At 43.9% G+C, this 21,514-nt stretch overlaps 1 protein-coding gene across 1 annotated transcript in view; it reads left to right on the forward strand.

Moving 5' to 3' along the window:
• WDR63 (WD repeat domain 63) overlaps positions 1 to 21,514 on the forward strand; it is an 82,958-nt gene that overhangs the window by 23,660 nt on the left and 37,784 nt on the right. Inside the window, exons 8-13 of the mRNA XM_005874585.2 lie at positions 1,167 to 1,357; positions 2,043 to 2,167; positions 4,925 to 5,014; positions 6,908 to 6,994; positions 8,621 to 8,749; positions 12,910 to 12,983. Of these exons, the coding sequence (XP_005874647.1) occupies positions 1,167 to 1,357; positions 2,043 to 2,167; positions 4,925 to 5,014; positions 6,908 to 6,994; positions 8,621 to 8,749; positions 12,910 to 12,983 (696 nt within the window). The remainder of the gene's footprint in view (positions 1 to 1,166; positions 1,358 to 2,042; positions 2,168 to 4,924; positions 5,015 to 6,907; positions 6,995 to 8,620; positions 8,750 to 12,909; positions 12,984 to 21,514) is intronic.

A 21,514-nucleotide genomic window follows, 5' to 3' on the forward strand; every position in this document is an offset into this window, starting at 1 on the left:
ATTAGGCCCTCCCAGGCATTGTGGAAACTAAAACCACCACCACCACCACCACCACCACCACCACCACCACCAGGTATCACACACATACACACACACACACACACACACAATCCTAATTATATAATCCTATATAATAAACTAATATGCAAATTGACCATCATGCCCTCACACAAGATGGCCACCCCCATGTGGTCACAAGATGGCCACCACAAGATGGCTGGCAGGGAAGGGCAGTTGTGCGTGATCAGGGCAGCTGTGGGGCGACCAGGCCCCCAGGGGAGGACAGTTAGGGGTGACCAGGCCTGCAGGGGAGGGCAGTTGGGGGTGATCAGGCCAGCAGGGGAGCAGTTAGGCGTCGATCAGGTTGGCAGGGGAGTGGTTAGGGGGTGATCAGGCTGGCAGGCAGAAGCAGTTAGGGGCAATCAGGCAGACAGGCAGGCGAGTGGTTGGGAGCCAGCAGTCCCAGATTGTGAGAGGGATGTCCCAGATTGGAGAGGGTGCAGGCTGGGCTGAGGGACAAACCCTCCCCCACCCCACCCCACCCCACCTCGCCAATGCACAAATTTCATGCACCAGGCTTCTAGTAGTGTAATAATTAGTACACACGATTATTTGGTACTGAATATAGCTAAGAAAATTGCCTTTTCTGTCAATTTGGGATTTTCAGGAAGCCAATAAGATCGAGTTCAAAATGGAGGTTTACTGAGGGGTCCACTGTGAAAAATAGAGAACAGGGAAGGAGGAGGGGGTCGGGAGAGCTTCAGCTGTCCTCAGCCAGCCCAGCAGGGAGCTGCAGAGTGAAGGTGGCCTGTTGGAGGAATCGTGCTGGAGGCAGAACTGGCTGGGCCCTGGTGTCCTCGCAGCTGCCACTCCTGTTGGCCTGGGAACCAAGACCAATGGTGAAGGTGCTGGGGGCTGTCGGCCGATGGTGAAGGTCCTGGAAGCTGGTTGAGTTCTAAGACCCGAGCAGCAGTGAATTTTCTTTCCAAGTCCTCACATCATTCCTTTCACATGGGGTTCATCCTTTTGTTACCAAATAGAATTGAGAATATATTTTTTCTTTCACTATAAATGAAGCAAGAAGAGCTACTGAAAGCATATCATTGAATACTAGGTAAAATCCAATGTCTTCATTGCTTTTCTTTTCTTTTTTTTTTGTAAAATAGCGTTGAAATAGCCCTGCAACAAAATGAAATCACGAACACATTTATTGACGACTGGAAAACCCTGGTGGAAGAAGAAGGCACCTTTGGGGACAAGACCGATACCCACCTGAAGGAGTACCAGTCCTTCACCGACCTTCATAACCTGATGGAGAAAATGGTCACCTGCGTCTCCTGGCACCCGAATATCTATGGTGAGAAGGAAGAGACGGGGGTTCTCTTTGTGGTGACAGCGAAATAGTCGGGTGCTTTTATGTGGAAAATTGAAAATTAGCTCCACTTCAATCGGAGAACTCCCGTTTGCTGAGTGCCAGGCACCTGCTAAGCGCTCTCTTCCCGCACCTTCCCCGGGCCGCGCGTCCTCCCAGCTACTCTGGGTTACCCAGCGTGACCTCCACTTCACACCGAGAGGACAAAGCTCCACTAGGGGGAGTGGGGGGCTCAGGTCCCCGGCGGGGGCAACGCCGAATCTGGACGTGACTCTGGCCGGTTGGGTGGGATGCCCCAGGGAGATAGCAACCAGTGAAGATGGAGCTTCGTTCTTCCTCCTCCCCGCCCCTCCCCCACACTGGTCCTTTCCTCACACACACAGAAACTTTTTTTTCTTACTAAATCTTCAAAGTCCGATGTTTATTTTATACCACCGGTCATCTCAGTTTGGACTGGGCACATTTTCAAGTGCTAAGGAAGTGACATGTGGTTGCCGGTAACCATGTTAGACAGCGGGACTCTAAGAAAACGCTTGGGCTCCTGTAGAACATTTTTACTCACGTTTCCCCCAAAGGGAAATGATCAGTGACTATGGACAAAAGCAAAACCTACAAAGACTTCACCACGTGCGGCTGCTGCAGACCTTCACTGTAACTGTGTTTCAATCAGGACTCATAGCTGTGTCGGTGGCCGTGCGGCTCTCCTTTGAAGAAAGAGTTTACTTTTCTGGTAAATTATTGCTGCAACCATCACTGATTCTGTTCTGGAGTTTCTCCGACCCCATCCATCCTCAGGTAATGAAGGAGGGACGTCGCATGGTATACAAGTTTCACAAATTACTGTCACGTGTCTCTTTTAGCAGTTTCAATTGCAAAGTGCTTTATAATCACCAATGTTGTAAATCCTTATAAAGTCAGGCTTTTCTTCAATTCGGAATTTATGATCATTCAATCTGAGGAAAATGAAAGTTTACACTTAGTTTATTGAGAAGGTTCATTTGAATAAATCAACATGTTATTTTTTTAAAAAAAAAAAAAGACTATAAGAGCCCTGGCCAGTGTGGCTAGGTTGGGACATCATCCCAGGGTCATGGGTTTAATTCCCGGCCAGGGCACATACCCAGATGGTAAATTCAGTCCCCATTTGGGGGTGTTGGGATACAACCAATTGATGTTTCTCTCTCACATCGATGTTTCTCTCTCTTCCTCTCCTTCTCCTTTCCTCTCTCTCTAAAGTCAATAAAAACATATCCTTGGATGAGAGTTTAAAACAATAAAAAGAAAAGATTGTAAGAAGAGCATTCAAATAATTTATTTTATTTTATTTTTTTTGTTAATCCTTACCCGAGGATATTTTTCCACTGATTTTTTAAAGAGAGTGGGAGAGCCCTAGCCGGTTTGGCTCAGTGGATAGAGCATCGGCCTTCGGACTGAAGGGTCCCAGGTTCGATTCCAGTCAAGGGCATGTACCTTGGTTGCGGGCACATCCCCAGTAGGGGGTGTGCAAGAGGCAGCTGATCGATGTTTCTCTCTCATCGATGTTCCTAACTCTCTATCCCTCTCCCTTCCTCTCTGTAAAAAGTCAATAAAATATATTTTTTAAAAAAATAATAAATAAAAATAAAGAGAGTGGGAGAAGGAGAGACAAAGAGAAATATTGATGTGAGAGAGATACATTGATTGGCTGTCCCCTTTATGACCAGGGACTGGAATAGAACCCGGGAACCTTTCCACGGGCTGATGCTCTATCCACTGAGCCAAACTGGCTAGGGTTTAAAGTATAAACTCTTTTATGAGCTTTATTTAAATACTAATTGTTCAAATGCAAATAGATGATAGTTTCACACAAATTTCCTCAATTCCAAGGATCACCAGTAGGTGGTGGTGATGAGTAAAGATGAGTGTATAGTAGTGTGAGGGAGAGCAGTGATCCTAGAGAGTGCACAGCCCATCTGTAGGGACAACTACTCTTCAGTTCTCTTATTGGTGGTCTCACTTGTCAAGAGAATCCAGCAATTGGGAATTTTGGGTGAAATCTCCAAATTGTTGAATAGCTATTCTAAAACCAAACCAAAAGTACCCACTCAAACCAAACCAAAATACACAGCAATCCAAATAAAACAAGGCTGAAGGCTGAGTTTGTCCCATAGGGTTCTATTTCCAATACCCGCTCAAGAAGAGTTCTGCTTAGGGGGAAGGCACTTTATAGGGTTAAATGAAGTTTTTTCAATGGACTTAAGTATAATAATAACTTGTTTCTATAAAGTATTGTATAATTAAGACTTTCCCTAATAAATATTAGCCTCCCCTTCTTCCTTCTTCCTGAATTCATCTGAATTAAGGCAGTTTTTCTGTAATAGAGTCTAGATGCTTTGATTATTATAGACTCGGAGATCAAAATGACAGCTCTCTAGGTATTTCTTATCAGCCTACTTACCACAAAAATGGTGCCATTCTCTTGGTGGGGTTTTCTGTCATTGTCCAGTGGTGTCAAACTACTTTCCACTGTGTGACATAGAATGTGCCTGAACATCAGGCAAATAGCAAGATAAAAGACTTCTCCTTTCCTCTATTTTAAAGAATAGTTTAAAAAAACTAGGCTGGCAGGAGGGTTAGTGAGGGACGACCAAATGACTGAACAAGCAGGCTGCATGGGGTGACCAGGCCGGCAGGGGGGTTAGCGAGGGACGACCAAATGACTGAACAAATAATTTCTTAAAGAAATAATGCAAATGATTTATTTTGTCTTTGTTCTAGTAAAAACTATAGGAGAGTATTACAGTACTTTATTTTCAAAAGTAGAGGTTTCTCTAGAATCCACAGAATACCAAATTAACCAAGATCATTCATCCCAATTCCAGTTGGCAATCTTTAACCCAATGATGACAAACCAATGGGGCCTATATTTGCGGTAGTTATGTTTGTAGAAGAGCAGTAACCATGCAAGTGTTTTGCTTGGTGGTAACCCAGCAGCACCAGCGCTACCTGTGGTTGACATACCTATTCCTTCACACCGTGTATTCCTTGCAGAGCTTCCTCCCTCCCTACAAGCCCTTGGATTCGTTTACTTCCTGGGTCCTGTATTATTTTAAATTTTGAGATATCATCACTGGCAATACCTTCATCTTCTCTTATGCAACGTATTTTATTTTTGCGTGCTCACTATGTGCCAGGCTGGGTATACAGCAGGGAACAAAACAGACAAATATCCTGCCTTCCCAGAACTTACTTTCCACACTTTTTGAAAACATTGATTTCACGTTCCTTTTGCTTGAGAAAAATATAAGATGTCCCAACAATGACCCATAGAGCATGGGGGAGGGTGGACCTGGTCCCCTTGAAAACATACCTGCTCTCATACATATGTCTAATGTGCGAAATAAAATTCAACAAAAGCAGCTTCTAATTCAAAGGTAGAATTCTGGGAATGGACTCTGTGCATGTTCCTTATGGGTGGCTATAAAATGGGACTTTTGACTGTCTTAATATTATTTTCTAGCCATTCCCTTAGTAGGTTTTCTCACTCTCTTGAATTTGTGGGGTTCACTTTAGTTAATGCTGGAGAGCCCAGACGACATTTTCTGCTTCAAGTTCTGTCCGAGTAACCCTAATATTATTGCTGGAGGCTGCATCAATGGGCAGGTATGTATGGACTCTTCTTTTTAGCTATTTATTAATTTAGACAACATCCTGTAATACATTTTGATTGGTTGATTTTTTTTTAACTTAAGAAGTCAATTGAGCAGAAGGAAGGCATGCCGTTGTTGGCCAATCACCATGCCAGCAACTAGGGAATAAAGATGTGTTAGGGAGTTGGATGATGGGAATGTAAAAAAAAAAGAAAGAAAGAAAGAAAGAAAGAAAGAAAGAAAGAAAGAAAGAAAGAAAGAAAGAAAGAAAGAAAGAAAGAAAGAAAGAAAGAAAGAAAGAAAGAAAAAAAGAAAAAGCCTGCCTTCTGTTAGTAAGTAAGTAAGTAAATAAATAAATAAATAAATAAATGTGGTGTCGGCGCTGCAGGTGTCCACAGGGTAACCTAGTCATGATAATTGGGACAAAATCGGTCAAATCTATTTGTATTGCTGAGATAGAATCCTGCATTATACCAGATTTAACGGAAGAACAAAACCCACAAGCATTAATACCCGCTGGTCAAGAGGCCTCTTGAAATTTCCCTAGATGTAGGAGTTAGGAAGTGATACAGAGTTTAAACAGAAATTCACTGGAAAATATACATATATTGTTGAATTTATGTGTGCATAGTTTGATATCATGTTTGGTGGTTTTTTTCCTTTGTTATCTAATTTATATAAAATTTAGGTCCTATCCTCCAATTGCCAGTTTCTCCAATAAAGAAAAACAAAAATCTTAAACGTATTTTTTAGTCAAAGTTTGAATTCACTGTGATCCAGTGAATTTGAGCATTACAAGAGTATGTGATTCTTGCCGAAACCAGTTTGGCTCAGTGGATAGAGCATCGGCCTGTGGACTGAAAGGTCCCAGGTTCAATTCCGGTCAAGGGCATGTACCTTGGTTGTGGGCACATCCCCAGTGGGAGGTGTGCAGGAGGCAGTTGATCGATGTTTCTGACTCTCTATCTCTCTCCCTTCCTCTCTGTAAAAAATTAATAAAATATATTTTTAAAAAATTAAAAAAAAAGAGTATGTGATTCTTTTTTGGTATGGCTAGGAAAACTTCCTTGTCGTTGAAATTTAAATGTCTACAGTATCCGTGCCCATTTACCGAAACCAAAAGCATCCAGGAAAACACTTCTCCCTGCGTTTTGTTCAACACTTCTCCCTGGGTTTTGTCTCTGATGACGACCCAGACACCATCCTTCAAGCCCTACAAATCCTGACATGCCTTGTTTTACTCATTAGGAAGGTTATACAATTTTGTTTTCATTTTAGGGTGTTTTTTTTTTTTTAATAAAAGCAAATGATGAAAATAAAAGCACCCATAATTCTGTAATTCTGACATTTTGTGAAGATTTTAGTGTACTGAAATGACTTTTAATCATTAAAAATTCATATAATTTAGTACTGCATATCTACTTCATTCTGATTTTTTCAAAAAAACAACCATGCGTGTATATGCAAATTTGGAGTTGGCCATAATATCCAATAGAATAAAATTCATCATTTCTTACACTTTTTGGACAATTGAGTATGTATATTTAATTCTGGAGAACAAAACAGCTGAGTCTAAAACAAGTGTCCCACAATCGTAGCACATTCCCGAAAATAGAAGGTGAACTCTTCCCAAAGTGGAGGGAATGGCATGATGTTTACCTTGGATTTTAGAAATTACTGGCATTTTTTAACACAAGCACAAAAATCAAAGTGTTGAAAATACTTTCATAGAGAAGAAGACATTCTTTTTTATATTAGCTTTAAAAGTTGCTGCCTTACCTAAGATATAGGCTAAATTTGATTATCCTCCAAGGTGATTGATTTATCCAAGTGCTAACCAATGTGAATAGGTTTTAAAAAATTCTTTAATCCTGAAAATGTGTAATAACATCTATTTCTGCTTCAGATCATCCTGTGGGATATTACCGCACATGCTAGTCGCATAGAGCACGTTAAGACAGGCAGCAGTAGAAGTAAAAAAGCCACACTCAAGGTTAGTTTTTTCCAATTTTTCCCCCATTCAGAAGTTTATTTAAAAATACTTCATAGCAGAGTTGCCAAGTTAAATAAAGACTCAGTGGGGGGAGGGGGGGTCTATTTCTCAAACCTTCACATCTGCTTTGAACATTGTTCTGAATCGCTTTCACGTAGGCCCTTGATTAAAACACCGCAGAACCAGTGGCACCGTCTATCCCAGGCTGTTAAGTTCTTTTTTTGTTGTTATTGTCATTAAATAAAATGAAGTGGCAGGTGAGTTTCCTAAAGTGATGTAGTTGAAGGAGCACTGGACAGAAGACCACGTTCCCAAGTCCTGTACGTTTGGACATTTCCCCACCTGGGCAAACATCCATTTTCTCATGCATAACATGAAGGGGGTAATAATATACTATGATTTTGAGAAGCTGTGGATTCTGCCAAGAAGGTAGGGGAATGCTTCCTGAGCTCCCAGCTCAGTACTTACCCACGGTTTGCACACCTCCGCCCCAGTTCTCCAACCTGGATGTCAACAGGTCTCACACCAACAAAGGGATGTGGCCTTGTGTGCACACAAAGAAGTACTTTTTCAAAAATGGGACTTCATTGATTCTTTAGGGAGTGGGTCAAGAATTTTTGTTAAGTTTAGCAATAAAATCTTAGACTAAACTGAAGGGAAAAGTATATAATGTTAGTCCCTAAATATCCTATATAATAAAGAGGTAATATGCAAATTAACTCTCACGCCCTCACAAGATGGCTGCCTACGACCAGGCCGGCAGGGGGGTTAGTGAGGGATGACCAAATGACTGAACAAGCAGGCTACATGGGGTGACCAGGCCGGCAGGGGGGTTAGTGAGTGACAACCAAACGACTGAACAGCAGGCTGTGTGGAGTGACCAGGCTGGCAGGGGGGTTAGTGAGGGACGACCAAACGACTGAACAACAGGCTGCATGGGGCAACCAGGCTGGCGGGGGGGCCATGAGGGGTGACCAGGCTGGCAAGGGGGGCAGTTCGGCGAGGGGGTGCAGTTGGGGGTGATCAGGCCAGCTGGGAGGGGGAGCAGTTGGGGACGATTAGACTGTCAGGAGGGGCAGTGAGGGGCGACTAGGCCAGCCAGGGGGACAGTTGGGGGCAACCAGGCAAGCACACAGAGGCAGTGAGGGGCCATCAGACTGGCAGGGGGAGACAGTTAGGGGCGACCAGGCAGGCAGGTGTGTGATTAGGAGCTAGTGGTCCAGGATTGTGAGAGAGATGTCTGACTGCCGGTTTAGGCCCAATTGGACATCCGCCAAGGGGTCCCGGATTGGAGAGGGTGCAGGCCGGGCTGGGGGGAACCCCCCCCCCTGCATGAATTTCATGCACCAGGTCTCTAGTGTGATATACAGAAACACTAGTTTCTGTTTTTCCATGAGCTGGTATTTCTCCAAGTTATTAATTTTAATTGTTCTGATCCCCCCCCCCCTCTTGCATGAATTTCATGCACCAGGCCTCTAGTATGATATATAGAAACACTAGTTTCTGTTTTTCCCTGAACTGGTATTTCTCCAAGTTATTAATTTTAATTGTTCTGATGAGTCAAGTATGAGTTCGTTCATCAGTGCTCTGAAGTTAGCACATAACTTTCTTTTAACAATTTTTCAGCCCATGTTTCTCCTTGAACCAGATGATAATAAAGAAGCAATGTATATCAGACACTGTGCAGTCTCCTCAATAGAAAATGGACATAGGAAAGTAATTACAGATATACACTGGCTGTCGGACGCCTTTGAGGTGAGTCTCAATGGCTTCATGGTTTCCTTGTGCTGGATTGAAAATGTTTGGAAGGTTTTGTCCAAAGAGGAAGTTTCAAGTCAACAATCCATTTACATTTACTAGTACACTGTGAAATAACCAGGAAGTGGGCACCCAACAGTTGCGTCACTGTTACCAGACCCATATCTGAGAGTAAGGCCAATGTTTCAACCTCCATGGTTTAAAAGCACTGAAAAATGTAGATGTTGTCGATGTTGACATAATATAATAGCAGAGAAGATGAGGATTTGATACATAAATGTAAAGTGTAAATATTTTATAACCTTAGACTGAGGATTTAAAATTTGGAGCAGGCAACTCTAAAGATCTAAGACATTTAGTAATATGTAATTTTGCCAAGGCAGCCTTGAAGTGAGTGAGCCCTGAGGCTGGGAGGCAAGAACTAGCTGTGCAGCAAGGGAGCCCAGCATTGGCATTGCAGTTTGGCACTGCGGTTCCATACTTGATTCACAAAGTCATTTTTGTGGATTTGTAAACTAGTAAGATCCCCAAATGTCTCACTCAAGGACACTAAAGGTCTATTGCAGGGGTGGGCAAACTTTTTGACTTGAGGGCCACAATGGGTTCTTAAACTGGACCAGAGGGCCGGAACAGAAGCATGGATGGAGTGTTTGTGTGAACTATTATAAATTCAAAGTAAACATCATTACATAAAAGGGTCATGCACGGGTGGGGTCCCTGGAGGTGGCCTGTGGGGATCAGGCCAAAATCCACAGTCCAATGCTGCTTGCAGCTCCTACCTGCTGCTCCCACTCATCCCGGCCCCACTGCATCTGCCACGGGCTCACGCCCAATCAGTCCCGTTCGGGAGAGGCTCGCCAGCCATGAGCCCTGCATCTGGTGCTCTCCCAAGGGGAGTGGCCTGCAGGATCGGGCCAAAACCAGCTCTCCAACATCCCCTGAGGAGTCCCGGATTGTGAGAGGGTGCAGGCCAGGCCAAGGGACCCCACTGGTGCACAATTGGGGCCTGGGAGGGACCGTGGGAGGGCTCCAGGGCGTGTCCAGCCCATCTCACTCAGTCCCAATCAGCTGGACCCCAGCAGCAAGCTAACCTACCAATCGGAGCACCTGCCCCCTTGTGGTCAGTGCATGTCATAGCAACTGGTCAACCATTTGACTGCCCCCTGGTGTTCAGTGCACTTCATAGCGAGCAGTTGAGTAGCCTTAGCATATCATTAGCATGTTACTCTTTGATTGGTTAACAGTCAACTCGTCACCAGACTACCGGACACTTAGCATATTAGGCTTTTATTATATAGGATATGTGAAAAATTAGAGCTATGAAAGGTGATTAGCCCTTTAAGGTATTCAAATGGATCATGCAAAGCAGCAATACTTCGAAAAGTTAAAATGGACCAAAATAAATAGCCCAGATATAGTTTCTATTATATATAAAAGTTTAACATATGGTAATGGAGGTTACAACCCAAGAGAAGGAACTCCATTTCAACTCATGCCATGCACACAAATTAATTCAGGTAACTATACATTTAAATAACAACAACATCACAGGAAAATTACAACAAATCAAAATACAATATCATATTTCTAGAATGGAGATAATTTTCTAAACTAATTTACATTGAAAGAAATCTAAAGCACACATGTAAATTTCTCAATTAAAAAATAAAGAGCAATAAATAAATAAAGAGCAAATAACAAAATGAAGGAAAATGTGTCCCAAATATGGTACATACAAAATTTCCTGGAAATAAGTAAAAAACATATACTGACTGAAACACAATTAGTGTACTAGTATAAAGATGAAAGTCATTTAGCCTTTCTAATATCAAAGAAATTAATAATAGAGCAACAATAATGCACAATTTTGGACCTCTTTAATTTTTGAATGAAAATTTTAAATAATACCTGGGGTTGGAAACAAGGAGATGGTGCAACCCACAAACTCCATCATTGTTGGTTCCAACATAACACTTTTAGAATATAATTAATCAATGTGGTTCTTGAAGCATCCAAGTTTTCAAACTTTTGACCAGTAATTCATATGTTGGGAATTCACACAAAGAAATAATGCAATTTGTGTCTCAAGATACAAAATTGCGTGCACACCCTGACAAATCATGCTGAAGTGTATCCATAAAAAAAGATTGGAAAAAAAATACAAGGTGAAATTATATTTAATTTTAAAACCTATTTTCCAAACCTCCGTAATATTTTTTTAATAATCTACACTAGCCAAACTGGTTTGGCTCAGTGGATGGAGCATCGGCCTGCGGACCGACGGGTCCCAGGTTCGATTTCGGTCAAGGGCACATGCCTGGGTTGTGGGTTCAGTCCAGTGTGCAGGAGGCAGCCAATCAATGATTCCCTCTCCTCATTGATGTTTCTATCTCTTCCTCTCCCTTCCTCTCTGAAATCAATAAAAATGTATTTTTAAAAATGCCTCAATATTGGTTCATGAATTGTGTCACTTCGAGACGCCCACCAGCCAATCAGGAGTGTCTCTGCAAATTAACCTGACAAAGATGGTGGGTTAATTTGCATACGCAGGCGCCGAGTCCTGGGAACAAGCATCCTCGGGTCCAGGCTACTCTGAGCCTGTGGGCCCAAACGTAGGCCCGGAGCGGGCGGGGTCCCAGAACAACCCCTGGCCACTCCGGGCCTACGCTCATAGGCGCTGAGCAGCTGAGGGCAGGGCGGGAACATCCCTGGGACTCAGGCGCTCTGAGCCGGCATGCGCGCAAGCAGCCGGGGGCAGGGCAGGAATGTCCCCTGCAGCAAGCGAGCAGACAGCAGTCCCCCACAGTGAGCGAGCAGACAGCAGGGGCCTGCTTGCCCCTAGCCCTGGCAGTGAAGGGCAAGTAGGCCCCCACAGAGAGCAGACACCAGGGCCTGTGGTGGCATCAAGCAGGCAGGTCCACAGAGGGTAGAGACCACGGGGAGCAGGCCTAAGCCATCAGTAGGACATCCCCTGAGGGCTCCCAGATTGGAGAGGGTGCAGGTTGGGCTGCGTGAATTTTGTGCATCGGGCCCCTAGTTAAAACATAAAACCCCCAGAGCCAGCACATCTCTGGAGTCTCACACTTTCTGCACTGGAGAAGCTCATTAGCAGGAGAGGCAGCATGGGTTCTGGATTGTTTATCAGATGCAAGTGGAGGGTGGCAGCTGTCATGGAACCTGACCCGGGCAGCCAGAGCAGCATCAGCCAGGTTTCCAGGGTCCGGGCTCCTGTGATGCCAACAGGCCTTCCCAGGGCAGCACATGCAGCCCTCCCCACCCCCACCCCCTCCCTCACTGTTTATTTGCTGCTGGAACCCCAATCTCCACTGTTTATTTGCTCATCGATCCTACCAGGACCGTAGAGAATTGGGGAAGGTCATGTTTCTCTGTTGATTTGAGAGTGGCACCTTCACAGGTCGCCCCAAAATTTTTCACCTCATTTGAGAGCTTAACTGGTTGGAATTTGGATCTTCCAGGGCCCTGAGGAGCATTAACCCTTCTTGTAACCCTCTGTGTGCTAGCAGAGCTGGGCCACGGTTACTCAGAAAGTGTAGGTGCCACGACATTGGCTGCATGCTGGATGGTGTCTACTTTAACACTCGATGGATTTTACCTGCTTACCAACCTCATGAAAGCGCCTGTGTTGGGCGCCACAAATAATAGTGAAAAACAGAAGAGCCTACATGTCTAATAATAGTGGGTAATGAAATTATGATATGTAAATTTGCAGTTTGCATCTGTATGTTATAAAACTATTAGCATGATTCATGAATACACTTTTATAAGATACAGTTTGCATCTGTATCTATAAAACTATTAGCATGACTCATGAGTACATTTGCAGTTTGCATCTGTATCTTATAAAACTCTTAGCATGATTCATAAGCATTCGAGTTATAATCTCAGGCTAGAAACTTACATGCATGCTAATTAAAATGGCATAAAAATGTTTCTGTGAAAAAAAGACTGGAAAGTATATGACAGAAATGCATTCAATTTTAAAACCTGTTTTCCAAATTTCTGTGATAGTATGATGCTCTTTTAATAAAAATTTAAATGAAGAAGAAAAATAAAAATATGTAAAAAGCTATGAGAAAACAGTCTTTGCTGTTCTAAGTACACAGATCTTACGTCCTGCGTATTTTTTTTAAACATAGATTAACAGAATGGGTTCTGTCTTTGAGAATCGAAGTGGGATATGCTGCCAGCTGGTCACCTGTTCGGCAGATTGGTATGTCTCATCTAAAATGTTACCTATATTATGTCCATACAACATATTCTTTTTTCTTAGATGTTTCTAAAATCATTGTTTTTTTCTGTTCCTTAAATAATCTTTACTGTAGTGATTAAACCTTATATAACTAAAGGAAAGAATTTTATAGATTGTTGCTGGTTCAAATTTTTTTTAATTTTTATATATTTTTATTTATCTTTATTGTTGAAAGTAAAGTCCCCCCTTTTTCTCCATTAGTCCCCTCTCTCTTACCCCCAGCCCCACCCCAGGCCTTCACCGCACTGTTTATATAGATACAAATATGTTGTAAAACAGAATTAATGAGGTTTCATGGTTAATACTGTTATATAACATTATCCAAAGTAATTCTGCTTCATCACATTCTTATATCTGTAAATTTGCAGTTTGCATTGTTTACATTCAATTTTATCTCACAGTTATGAAGAGTACAATGTTTAATTTGGAAAGCTTTTACAAAGTGAGAGTTTTAGGTTTTTATTGCAAATTTATAAAAATGCTTTTATAAACAATTTGGTAACCATGTTGAAGAATGCTTATTTTAAAAATTTCAGCTTCCAATTTATAGAACTCAAAATTCATAATGAAATAGGAAATACGAAGAGTAATACTATTATCTAGTATTCAAATTCTGGCAAAATGTTACCATTCCAAGCAGCTTTGATCCCAATAGAAACAATGATACTTCAAGCCGTAGACTCTGACAGCAGAAGCAGCAGCTGTGGAGTGGCAGCCAAAGGCATCAGTAACATCAGTATAGGCAAGGGGTGCGAGAGACATGATTAATCCTGGGGGCATGTATGGGTAAGGTTCTTTGATTGCAAGTAACAGAAATTGGCCATGGCTAACTTAAGGAGACAAAATAAACTTACTGGAAATACATTTATTTGAAGTTTATGCCAAAACTCTACTAAGTGCTTTAACAAATTAAGTTTTTTATACTTGTAACAACCTTGAAAAATGCTATGGATAAAGGAAATAAGGCTCTGAAGGCAAAGCTCACTATGTATAGTGAGTTATATATGTAATTATATCCTAGACTAGGGCCCAGTGCATGAATTCATGCACCTTGAAAGGAACTGTGGGCCCCGAGGTTGCAGTGTGCACAGGGCCGGGTCTCGGCCCATCCTCCGTGCCCCCGCCTGGCCCCTCCTGTCTGGCCCCCAGTCCCCTGTCTGTCGGGAGCCCCTCTCCTGCCAGCCCCGCTCACAGCCACTGACAATATGGAGCGATTGGGGCCAGCGCCATCAGCAGGTGCAATTGGCAGCTGCTGCCCAGATCACCCCTCAGGAGCAGGGGGAGGTGGAGAAGCCCTCAGGAATGATCAGGGCCGACAGCCGCTGCTCGCACTCACTGACAGCACTGAGTGATCAGGACTGGCGCCAGGTGCTGGCAGCAGGTGGGAGTGGGGCCAGCAAGAGCAGTGGGTGCGAGCAGCGGCTCTGGCACCAGCAGCAGGTGCGAGCGCTGGGTGAGACCATGGCACGTGAGCAAAGAATTTTCAATAACCAACAGAGGCTCACCCCAATGACAGCAGCCGGCACCCCGCCTTGGTCTGGCACCCCTGCTCACATGCTCCACCATCCAGCAGCGGCCAACACCCGGCATGTTCCACGTGCACCCTCTGGTGGTCAGCGCACGTCATAGCAACTGGTTGTTCGGTTGTTCTGCCATTTGGTCTATTTGCATATTAGGGTTTTATATATATAGATTATAGCTAGTAAGTAATGATGAAGAAATGAAGAGCTAACTCAGGCTGCAGAAAGAGACCTGTGGAATTAGGTCGCAGGAATAAATGGCCAACCCCTTCATTATGAATGAATCAGTTCCAACCCTTGTGTTACTAGCGAGTCTGATTGGCTTCTCTTACATTATGAACTCAGCCCTTTGGGGAGGAGTGGCAGAGCACTTTGAGTGACAGTTCCAACCTCACTGCATCCAATAGGAAAGAAGCAATTCCCCCTGAACATTTAGGAAGCTTTGGCTGAAAAATGACTGGGGAGAGGCTAATTATTCCCCAGGCAAAAGCAACACATGGCATCCATAGGGCCATATGGAACATCATGTCACAATTAAAATTATATTATTACTTAATGGAGAAATGCTTATGATATAATGTTGGTTATAAGCCACAAATGCAGAGCTAAACTGCTCTTCAGTAGCCTTGGAAAACATTGAGAAACACTGAGCAGACTAAAAGTATTACATGTTCTATATTAAAGACATAGATACCTGTTTGTTGTTTATAATGATGGCCCTTGAATTTAGAAATAGTCTAAGAATAGTTCCTTCAAAAGTTGTTAAAGTAAAAGGAAAAAATTTATGCATTTAGAAAAGCTAACTTTTAGTTATCTGGAAAACTCATCAGTCCTAACTTTATACTTTAGCCATGCTGAAGGTTTAATAATGTACTAGAATAAGATAGAATAAGGTTCCAATAATTAAGAATGTGTGACTGATTTATACAGAACGCTCAAGTGAAATTTTATGTATTTAGCATAACCATTTCACAAATAATGCAAATTAATGGCATAAATAAGATTCAAGAAGAGCTATGTAATTTTTAATTTTTTTATTTTTATTTTTTCTGTTCATCAGATTATTTATTCACTTGGTTTTTATTTTTTATTTTTTTAATTGTTTTATTGCTTAAAGTATTACAAAGAGTATTACATATGTCTCCTTTTTTTCCCACCCTTAACAATCCCCCTGCCTTCCCTACCCCCCAGTGTCTTATGTCCATTGGTTATGCTTATATGCATGCATACAAGTCCTTTGGTTGATCTCTTACCGCGACCCCCCGCTCCCGCCCCTCAACCCTCCCCGGCTTTCCCACTGTAGTTTGACAGTCTGTTCGAGGAAGCTCTGCCTCTGTATCTATTTTTGTTCATAAGTTTATAATGGTCTTTATTATCCATGAGTGAGTGAGATCATGTGGTGTTTTTCCTTCATTGACTGGCTTATTTCACTTAGCATAATGCTCTCCAGTTCCATCCATGCTGGGGGCGGGGGCCGGGGAGATGGACGCTGTGATGCTCACGAGAGACAGCTGGTTGTCAAGTTTCACACGTCACGATTTCGTGTGAGTTTGAGAGTCCAGGCTGATTCTGTTCTGTCTGGACCCTGTAAGGCGAGCCGGGGCTGTGATGTCCTCCGTGCGGACAGCAGGGGCTCATCACCCAGCGTCCGTCTCTTTGCAGAGGCCGGGGCCCTGGTGCCCGTGCTCCCCTCGGCGGCGTCCTGGGAAGACACAGAGCAGTCAGCCCTGAGGGAGCCGGGCAAGGCCCTCCCGTCCCAGGAGGTCAGATTCTGAGACGATGGGTCAGCTTGTGCCAACTCCCCGAGTCAGCCAGCCCCTCCTCTCCTTTGAAGCTGTGTTGTTATAATTTAAGATTTCCCCTTTGGTAATTATTCTCGTGGCAAAATAAAAACCAGCAAGTGTTTCCGTGTCTTCCTTCCTTGTGCCTGTCTGTCACCACCACCAGAGTGCTTTACGACCAGCTGGAGCCCTGGCCGGGTGGCCCAGTGGTTGGAGTGTCGTCCTGTACACCAAAAGGTGGCGGGTTCAAGTCCCAGTCAGGGCACACACCCAGGCTTCAGGTTCAGTCCCTGGTCAGGGTGCCTACGGGGGGCAACCAATCGATGTTTCTCTCTCTCCCTTCCTGTCTCTAAAAAAAATCAATAAAAAACATATCCTCGGTGAGGATTTAAAAAGATAAAAAAGATACGGCTGGATTGTAATCATGTGCATTAGATCAGTGCACATCGGGAACAAGGCGTGTGCACACTAAGCTGAGTCAGACACAATTATAAAGGAACAGACGCCCCTGCCGTCCTGGGGCCAGCAGGGGGTGGGGCCGGGAGTGAGCTGGGGACCCACAGGGCAGGTAGAAAAGTGATTTTCCTGAAAACTTCAAGTGCTTCCTAGCTGAGGAGATGTGTGCCCTGTCCGGGTGCGGGAAAGCCAGCCCCTGGCAGAAGCTCTGAGGACCGGTGGTGATGGTCCATCCCGAGGGGGAGGCAGTCACACCTGAGGACACAGAGGAATGCGAGGGGGTGGGGATGGGGGAGAGCCTTCTCTTAGGTCACGTGATGACGCGGGGCCTCTTGGCCTTGGGAGCAGGTCTCTGGCTGCATCACATGACTATACGCACCTGCACTTGGCTGTTCTCACAATGACTTTCCTAAAAGCTGTGCTGACTTGCTAAACCCTCCCCCTTGAGCAACCCACAGGGGTCACGCCTTCCAGTGGCCTGTCCCTGGCTTTTAGGCTTCAGCTCAGCACACCTGGCTGCAGCGCTGGGCCCCACCGCAGGGTGCAGGTGGGCTCCCCTGCTGTGCTGGATCCTGGCTGCCTCTGGGCTCTGCAGGTCAGAATGGGCTGGGGGACCTGTTCCCTCCTCTCCACACCTGACCCTCAGACTCCCGGCACTTGCCCTGGGCCTGGTGTGGACTAAGATGGTGGTGAGTGCGAAACACTCACTGAATGTTAGGATTGGTGCACGAAGAACGTGAAACGGAACAACCACTTTTATTTTGGTTACATATAGGAATGATAGTGTTTTGGATATATTGGGTTAAATAAAATCATTAAATTGGCCTGGCTGGTGTGGCTCAGTGGTTGAGCATTGACCTATGAACCAGGAGGTCACGGTTCGATTCCCGGTCAGGTCACATGCCAGGGTGGCAGGCTCGATCCCCAGTGTGGGGCGTGCAGGAGGCAGCGGATCCATGATTCTCTCTCATCATTTATGTTTCTATCTCTCCTCTCCCTTCCTTTTTGAAATCAATAAAAATATGTTTTTAAAAAAGATTATTAAATCGAATTTCACCTGTTCCTTTTCACTTTTTTAAAATGTGGTGACTAGAAATTTTAAAACTACCTGTGTGGCCGGCAGATACTGCCGTTTGCCCTGCTGAGAAGGAAGGCAGCCCCAGGAGGAGTCACAGAGCCCCATTGCGGCCCCCTTCCGCCCGAGGGTCTGGGGGGCAGGTGACCCTTGGCCGCAGTGTCCCCGCTCAGCCCCAGCTCCGCTCCCGAGAACTCGCAGTCTCACAGCTCTGCCTCTACCTCGGGCTTTCGCCTCAGAGTCTGGATCCGGGTGGGAGACAAGGGGGTTGAAACAGAGAAATGAAGTATCAGAAGGAGGCTGTTCCAAATATCGCTGTGCTGGCCTGCTCCAGCTCCTGCTCCCCAATGTGCCAGGGGCCCCAGCCACACTGCCCGCCCTGCTGTGCCTGCAATGAGCTTCCGAAGGTTGTCTGCGGGGCCAGTACCATCCACACACGGAAACATGACCAAGTGTATTTTCAGTCACCAAGCTAATTACAGCCACAGGAGACAGCTGAAATTTTTATTCTTTGCTTTCACAATAGAACCAAAGGAGTCAACTTAACAGCGAATATTACCTGCTACTTTCTGCAAACTAGTTAGTTTAACCATACTCCACCAACAACAATTCTGTATATGAGCTTGGAAGTGTTCCTTCCTCTTGGATTTTTTGTAGTAGTCTGAGGAGGATAGGTTTTAGTTCTTCCTTGAATGTTTGGTAAAACTCCCCTGTGAAGCCGTCTGGTCCTGGGCTTTTGTTTGCTGGAAGCTTTTTGATGACTGCTTCAATTTCTTCCATAGTTATTGGCCTATTGAGATTTTTAGATTCTTCCTGATTAAGTTTTGGAATGTTGTATTTTTCTAGAAATATGTCCATTTCCTCCAGGTTGTCTAGTTTGTTGGAGTAGAGTTGTTCATAGTATTTTTTAACAATCATTTGTATTTCTGTGGGGTCTGTTGTTATTTCGCCTCTATCATTTCTGATTTGGTTTATTTGGGTCCTCTCTCTTTGCTTCTTGGTGAGCCTGGCTAGAGGTTTGTCAATCTTGTTTATCCTTTCAAAGAACCAGCTCTTGGTTTCATTGATTTTCTGTATTGTTTTTTTGGTCTCTATGTCATTTATTTCTGCTCTAATCTTTATTATCTCCTTCCTTCTGCTCACTCTGGGCTTATCTTGTTGCTCTCTTTCTAATTCTTTGAGCTGTAGATTTAGATGATTTACTACCATTTTTTCTTGTTTGTTGAGGTAGGCCTGTAGAGCTATAAACTTCCCTCTCAGGACTGCTTTCATTGTGTCCCAAAGGTTTTGGATTGTTGTGTTTTCATTGTCATTAGTTTCCAGGATGTTTTTAATTTCTTCTTTGATCTCATTGGTAACCCAATCAATATTTAATAACATGCTATTCAGCTTCCAAGTGTTTGAGTATTTTGGGTTGTTTTTATTGTAGTTTATTTCTAATATTATGCCATCATGGTCTGAGAAGATGCTTTTTATGATTTCAATCTTCTTGAATTTGGGGAGACTTTGTTTGTGACCCAATATGTGGTCTATTTTTGAAGATGTCCCATGAGCACTTGAGAAGAACGTATATTTTGTTGCTTTGGGGTGAAGTGTTCTGAAGATGTCAATTAAGTCCATCTGATCTAGTGAGTCATTTAGGATTGCTGTTTCTTTGCTGATTTTTTGTCTAGCAGATTTATCCAGTGATGTCAGTGGTGTATTAAAGTCCCCTACTATGATTGTATTGTTGTCGATCTCTCCCCTGATGTCTTCCAGGAGTTTTCTTATGTATGTGGGTGCTCCTGCATTGGGTGCATATATGTTTATCAGGGTTATATCCTCTTGTTGTATTGATCCCTTTAGTATTATGAAGTGGCCTTCCTTATCTCTTGTTATGGCCTTCACTTTGAGGTCTATTTTGTCGGATATAAGTATTGCTACCCCAGCTTTTTTTTCATTTCCATTTGCCTGAAAGATATTTTTCCATCCCTTCACTTTCAGTCTGTGTGAGTCCCTTTTAATGAGGTGGGTCTCTTGTAGACAGCAAATGTATGGGTCATGTTTTTTTATCCATTCAGCCACTCGATGTCTTTTGATTGGACCATTTAGTCCATTTACGTTTAAAGTTATTATTGAAAGGTACTTGTTTGTAGCCATTTCTTTTTTTGTGTGGCTGTTTTCTTTCTGGGCTTTTTATTTCTTCTTTTTACACCAGTCCCTTTAGCATTTCTTGCATTGCTGGCTTGGTGGTGATGAACTCCCTTAGCCTTTTTTTGTCTGTGAAGCTTCTTATTTCCCCTTCAATTTTGAATGATAGCCTTGCTGGATAGAGTATTCTTGGATTCAGTCCTTTGCTTTGCATCACTTTGTAAATTTCTGTCCATTCTTTCCTGGCCTGATGTGTTTCTGTTGAGAAATCGTTTGATAATCTGATGGGGGATCCTTTGTAGGTAACTCTCTGTTTCTCTCTTGCAGCCTTTAAGATTCTCTCTTTGTCTTGTACATTTGCCATCGTTATTATGACGTGTCTTGGTGTGGGTCTTTTGGGGTTCATCTTGCCTGGGACTCTCTGTACTTGTGTAACTTTTTTCTTCCCCATATCTGGGAAGTTTTCTGTCATTATTTCTTCAAATAGATTTTCTAATCCTTGCTGCTCTTCTTGTCCCTCTTGCAGCCCTATTATGCGTATGTTACTTCGTTTCATGTTGTCCCGAAGCTCCCTTAGGCTCTCCTCCTGTTTTTTAATTTTTTTCTCCAGTTGCTGTTCAGATTGAGCTTGTTTCTCTGCCTTATCTTCTAACTCACTAATTCGGTCCTCTGCTTCTTTCAGCCTGCTGTTGAAACTTTCCATGGTGTTTTTGATTGTAGCTATATCACTTTTCATTTCTTCCTGATTCTTGCATAGGTTGTTGATTTTCTCATCCATCCGGTGAATGAATTGTACAACCATTATTCTGAATTCTTTTTCTGTCATGTTGCACGCTTCAACTTCATTAATTTCCTTTCTTGGTGATTCCTCATTGTCTTTCCTCTGGGTGTTGTGTCGTTTCTTCATTCTGCTTATCTCCCGATGGATCAAAGGTCGGGTTGCGTGGGCCTGGGCCGTGTGCAGTGGGAGCCTCCCACCACCTTAGTGTCACTGAAGAGCTCTGACACTAAGATGTGTGGTTGTTGTTGGTTGGTGGGAACCAGGCTCGCTCTGAGTCAGTGTTGCCAGCGCTCAATGTGGCCTCGTATGTGCCCTTAGAATTAGGGACCCTGCCTGCACCGTGCTGAAATAGAGACCCCCCTGGAGCGTGTTGAAAACCAGAGCCCCCTAGCATGCGCCAGGAGTCAGAGTTCCCCAAGAGTCCAGTATCAGAGTCTCTGTTGCTTTGCGCGACTTCGCCTTGAGAATCAGGGTCCCTGTGTGCCCTTGCACCAGGAATTGGATTCACTGGCTCTTAGTATGAATGCACAGGGAATCAGGATCTCAGGCGCAGGTGATAAGAAACACAGTCAAGTCACTGGTGCTTGGTGCTGCCTCCTGCCCCGAGAAAAGGGATCCTTGGGCCTGTGCTAGGCAGACAAATTCCCGTTCGCGCGATTGCTCCCAGCCCAGGGCTCCGAAGCCCAAAGTGCGCGCAGGATCAGTTCCAAGGTGCTCGCGCACTTCCAGGCCAAAGTTCCTGCAGCACT

Source organism: Myotis brandtii, unplaced genomic scaffold (assembly GCF_000412655.1).
Source record: "Myotis brandtii unplaced genomic scaffold, ASM41265v1 scaffold446, whole genome shotgun sequence".
In the NCBI taxonomy this organism is placed as follows: Eukaryota; Metazoa; Chordata; class Mammalia; order Chiroptera; family Vespertilionidae; genus Myotis; species Myotis brandtii.